Source organism: Rhinoderma darwinii, chromosome 1 (assembly GCF_050947455.1).
Source record: "Rhinoderma darwinii isolate aRhiDar2 chromosome 1, aRhiDar2.hap1, whole genome shotgun sequence".
NCBI classification, from domain to species: domain Eukaryota; kingdom Metazoa; phylum Chordata; class Amphibia; order Anura; family Rhinodermatidae; genus Rhinoderma; species Rhinoderma darwinii.
Window position 1 is genome coordinate 34800130 of NC_134687.1, and position 6000 is coordinate 34806129.

At 38.2% G+C, this 6000-nt stretch overlaps 1 protein-coding gene across 2 annotated transcripts in view; it reads left to right on the forward strand.

Annotated features, from left to right (window-relative positions):
- Positions 1 to 5030, forward strand: part of DOK7 (docking protein 7) — an 83275-nt gene extending 78245 nt beyond the window's left edge. For both annotated transcript variants that reach the window (XM_075848971.1, XM_075848972.1), the window contains one exon: positions 4566 to 5030. In XM_075848971.1, coding sequence (XP_075705086.1) covers positions 4566 to 4702 — 137 coding nt within the window. In that variant the 3' untranslated portion in view covers positions 4703 to 5030. The remainder of the gene's footprint in view (positions 1 to 4565) is intronic.
- The last annotated feature ends 970 nt before the right edge of the window (positions 5031 to 6000 follow it).

The window sequence follows — 6000 nt, forward strand, 5'->3', positions numbered from 1 at the left end:
TGGTATCCATACCTCTCCATAGAAGTCGAAGGCAACCTTGAAACTAACGGTTCCTGCCTACTAGTGTGTGCATAGCCATGTCCTGTTTAGATGGCAGACCATACGGTAACTCTACTCTTGGCCTAGTCTTATTATTGTAGTCACATTTTGATATAAATCTACAAATCAACAATTAGGCGTGTATCTATTGTGATGGATCGGCTGACTGCAAACATTAAACATTCTTGGGCACTATCCACCCATCTGAAAGAAACAGATATTTATAATTAGTCAGCTAGGGCACATTACCGCTCACCTTTCATTTCCTATCCATCCACGTTTTTGCAAACTTCGATTTATCTAACTAAGATTGATGACATGTTATCACCAACATAATGAATGCTAATGCTTGGCATGGGGAAGAGAAATAGTGTTTATATATTCTATAATCATTATAATTAAGACCTGGAAATTAATAAAGATTGAGTGTCTTTTCATCCGGCCAAGCTGTCCATTTTCCCAAGCTGCATATATCTCCTTCCAAGTTCTAATGAATATTTTTCATAGTTGGAGCTCTTTATAATTGACGCCTTTTAACCGTCATTAGAAGAACAAGGCACAAGTGTACTTATAAGTGAAGGAAATTACCCAAGATATTTAGGAAAAGCTGAGAACTCGTCTTGTACTGTAGCTACTCTTATATAAGGGGAATTAAAGCTTTTTCAAGACTAGTGCTTGAAATTTCTACTAAAGTTAAACTTTTTGAAAATCCATTTTCAAATACCCCGTTAATGAATTATGAGTTAAAGAGAACCTGGCATCTCTCCTGACATGTCTGTTTTCACAAATACACATATTATCATTAAAAAAATAATCCTGGAGCACCTTTTCTTATAACTCTGCTTTGTGCCATTCTTCTGTTATTCCTCCTGGAAATGTATGAATAAATTGACAACTGGGTGTTACCATTTGCCTTGTTAAAGGGGCGTGTTTCTATGACGTTTCACTGTCAGCACTGATTGGACATTGCCAGTCTGTGTAGGGACACGCCCACAACTAGTAACACCCAGTTGTCAATTTATTCATAGATTTATAGGAGAAATAACATAGAAACGGCACAACGTAGAGAAAAGATGCTCCAGAATTTCATGGGGAATACAAGTATTTACTAAAACAGACATGTACAGAGTGCAGACAGGTCCTCTTTAATAGAGGTGGGTCCTCTGTTCAGAATCCTCCTCTATAAGCCAGAGCCGAGCTACAAAGAGCATCTAGCTGTGGAGGACTCAACATGTCCAAGCATTACACAGACAGCCCATTGATTTTATTGAGCACTGTGTAATTCTTCATTTCCCCTGTGGTGGTGCTGTAAGATATTTGCACACTTGCTGCAGGATCCTCTGCAGATTAAAACTTTTGTGTGGTGGTCCCAGCAGCGGGAAACCCTTTGAAAACTCATTATTGAGAGCAATTTAAAGGCAGTTCCTTTTGAGGAGGGCACCCCTGTTCAATTAACGTAAGATACACTTTGGCATGATGCTGTAGGCATTTAAGATTCAAGTAATTCATTTTAAACAATGAGGCTAAGCCTTACTCCGGCTTTTGGTCACTGTAAAATTGTGCGTTACCATGACCATCAAGCAACCTCAATCTTTCCCTATAAGGGAAAATATTGTGGTTAGTTTGTCATGTTGGATTGCCATGAAATGTTTTCCCCCATAGGGAAACATTGAAGTTGTGAATTGACAGCCACCACCATGTGACCAAATGTTGGCAAGGCTACTTATTGCATCACAGGACTGCAAATTAGCTAAGTACCTATTGGTGAAAGACAGTGGTTGCTTCCGTTGACTACACTAAGATGGACAGTCCCTTTAAGGCACTCATGGAGAAGTGTAACATATATTATATAGGTATTTTTCACTGTTACTAGTTACAGCACAGGTTTTTTTTCCAGGTTTTATATTACATTATTTATTTTGTATTATTTTAGCAGAATATCTTGAAATCGGGGTTTACTTAAAGTAGCCGTAAAGTTATAAGCAACTCTGTTTCATATTGTAATATTATATTATATATATTATAGTGCTCCATTTCTTTCGTATAAAACACTGTTCTCCTGTGACACCACAAGAAAAAAAAAAATTTTTAGCTGCATGTTGTCACCACTAGGGGGAGGACTTATCTCTTTGTATTCAGGTCAATAGAGTCATATATAGTTATACATATATATATATATATATATATATATATATATATATAGATCACTCCCTAGTAGTGGCAAAATACAACTTCAATTTTTCCAAGTATGTTTCTGGAGAATGGTGATCTTCACTAAAAAACAGGACTGCAGCTTTATCATTTCAAACAGAAATCTATCCACTCTATAGCTAGAGGGCAACTCTACTAAAACAAACAAAATACAATTTCTCTTGAAGTAGATTTTAAGGATTGTAAAATACTGCTATTGATTTTTTTTGTAACTTTCTGGTACAAAATAAGGATTTATTAAAGTTTTTTTCCCAAAAGGATTGGTCTGTAACCAAGATAATTAAAGTTATAAAAACTAGGAGCTCTTAATTCTCTTACTGCACCTCCCTTTACTTTTTCACAACTTGCAGGCAGCAAAAATTTGGTGCTATTTTTAAATTGTCACAAATTCTGCTGCTTATTTGATAACTTTTGTCTTTGCGCAACAGCTGATGATTTTTGGTTAAAAGCATCAATATTAGAATATATACAATTAATATTTATTTTACTGTAAACCTTATCATTCAAAATCCTTCTAAGTCCTCATACACACGACCATGCTTTTGCGGCCGCAATCTATCCGCATTTTTGCGGACCCATTCATTACTTTGGCCCCATGTACACGACCGGGGTTTACACAGATCTGTCTAGGAGCCGCAAATCCAGACCGCAAAAGCTCAGGACAAGTTATTTTACTGTACAGATTTGCGGATTCATTAATACTGGTGAATTGTTGTGGAGCCGTAAGTCTGGATGACACACGGATACACAACAAAGGTTTTTTGCGGTCGGGAGGACTGCAACGGAACCCTGGGTTTTGCAGACCACAAAACCAATGTGGTCGTGTGCATGAGGCCTAAAAGGAACCCGTCACCTTTCCTGATGGGTATTTTACTACATACTTGTATTCCTAATGAAATAACAATTCTGAAACATATTTTCTTAGAGATCTGCATTATGCCATTACTCAATAACTTTTATGTGGACCGGTCACCTCTCCACACATGTCTGTTTTAGTATATAATATTATTCCCCATAAAATAACAATTCTGGAACATCTTTTCTTAGAACTCTACATTGTGCCGCTTCTTTATTATTCCTCCTAGAAATGCATTAATAAATTGACAACTGGGCGTTACCATTCCCCTTGTCAAAGGGGCGTGTCCCTACACAGTCTCACTCTGTCAGCACTGATTGGACATTGTCAGTCTGTGTAGGGACACACCCCCAACTGCTAACACCCAGCTGTCAATTTATCCATACATTTATAGGAGGTATAAGAAAAAATAAGAAAAAATGCTCCAGAATTGTTATTTCATATGGAATAAAATTATTTACTAACGCAGACATGCCAGGAGAGGTGAGAGTTCCACTTTAAAGTTATTGTCTGCCTTTTAACACCACCATTTTAAGTCCAACGTTCTGTGCAAATGACATCGTATAATTTTCAGTGGTCAAAGCTCCAAATCTCCTGCCTAGACATATTGTGAAATGATTAAATTCTGTCAGCCTGCAGCCACCACCAAGGGGAACTTAGGGGTTTACTGCATACTATTTTATTAGTAAGTTCAATGTATTACATATGTATAAATGTATGCAGTAAGCTCCTAAGCTCCCTCTAGTGGTGACTACCAAGAGCCCTATGCCTATGCAGGGGATTTGGCGCTCTGCATCAGAAAAACAAAGCTCTATTTGTTATAAAGATTTATTAAGAAATTAATTGGCACAGAATAAGGGACATATTTCGAATTTTTTTAAAAATGGTGTTCACTCTGACATCACAACCAAAGACCTTGCATGGAGCATTGTCATGATCTACCCCATCCTCTTTATAAATATCAGCTATGAATTTTTGTATTTATACCAAGCATGTGGTGGATCATAATACCACCATGTGCAGTACTCTAGATGTCAGGGGAAAAGTAGACCAAGGGAATCCCAGGATCTCCAGGTATGTATATTAAGCGAGTGGGAAATCAACCTTAAAGGGGATGTCTGAGATTAGAAAGAACGGGTGTGATTCGCAGAAACAGCACCACCCATGCCCATGGGCTGTGTTTGGTATTGCAGCCCAACCCCATAAAAGTAAAGATAGCCGAGTTTTAATACTAGAAACGGCAGATAGACAAGGGCGGCACTGTTTCTCAGGAAATTTTTTTTCCATTTTTTCTAATCTCAGAAACTTGATTTTACATTTTTGCCGCTTTCCCTCCTAACAGCTCCAGTTAAAAGTCATCTGCTGTATTTCCATAAGAACATATCACATATCTGCATCACATATTATAATAAAGAAATACCTACAGACTAGCAAAAATTCTAAATTTGTATTTTTCCAGGAGGAGGCTCCACCAGATACGCTCAGATAGACATTGCCGCTACAGAAACAGCACATAAAGTGGGGTCCCAGCACGCTCAGTCCAGAGAAGATCGTTTACAAGAGCTGGAGCAGAAAAGGAAAGGAAATCAACAATGATCGATCTACGGCTGCGGCTTTGGTTCGGTGCTACTGGGCTTAATGAACTACTGGAACTTTTTTAGTCGGATCATTGGCCCAGTGTGACTTTTTGAAAGGACGGAATTACATGTTGCTTGATGGCACAGGGGTCATTCCAAAACTGATATTCCCTCTCGGAGACATATGAGTCTGAAGTGTCTGGTCATAGTAAATGCCCTTGATATCTTGAGGTGGGATAAACAATAATAATCTATAAATACTTGTATATTCACATTGGGATTTTTCTTCTTTGAAAATGTCAATATAGTTTTGTATGCGTAGGAAATATAAGTATTTATTTGTTACTATCACCATGTATTACTATTATTTAAATTTATTTGCATATCATTTTGTACATGAAGGTTTTCTGCAACATACCTCCTCAGTTTTATGGTCTTACACATAGGACTTTTTTTTTTAATTTAATTTTTTTAAGCTAAAACACAAATGATTTCAATTTTGCTGTTTTCAATAAAGGAAATATCCAGTCAAAATGGAAATGAGTTATTACATAGGGTTTGGATGTGTTACTTACCTTTGCATTGTAAAGGCTTTGTATTCACTGTTACAGTATGGTTTCTACATTGTAGTAGCCTGTAGCTGTTAGGCCTCATGGACGCAGCTGTAGTACGGTGCCCATAGAATTCTATGGGCCCATACTGGGGACCCATGGAGGTGTAATGTTAAGCTCCTGGGCCCCAATGGGATAGGAAATGTACGTTACCGCTGGGATGGATTACTCCTTTATAGGCAGTCCAAGAAGGCTCCACCAGACTCCGCTTTTAAAGGTAAATTTACCACATGTGAACACGCAACGTTTCGGCTTGCTATGGAGTCTTCCTCCAACCTACAGCTCCGTAATATGTGCATATAGTCACTCCCTTTGGAGCGGTCCAGGATTCGTGCACAGGGCATTGAGGTGTGCATAAGCCTTTACACCTTTTTTTCCACGGCACCCTTTATGTTATTACTTTTTTTACTCCAGGGCATAGCTATAAGGGGTGCAGAATTAGCAGTCGTACCCAGGTCCTTGGACCTGAGACCAAATAAGAAGACACTAGTATTATAAACGGCACATTGTAGGTGTGGGGAGGGCTCTGCTATAGATTTTGCATTGGAGCCCAAAAGCTACAAGTTACGTTTGTTTTCACCTACATAGACATGAGTTTGTAGGGGCACAAAGTCTAGTGACAACTAAGCTCTGCCTAGGAAAGATTTGATGCATTGTGGGAGATAAAATAAAAAAAATCTCCCATTGAGGTATCCCCAATGTAACA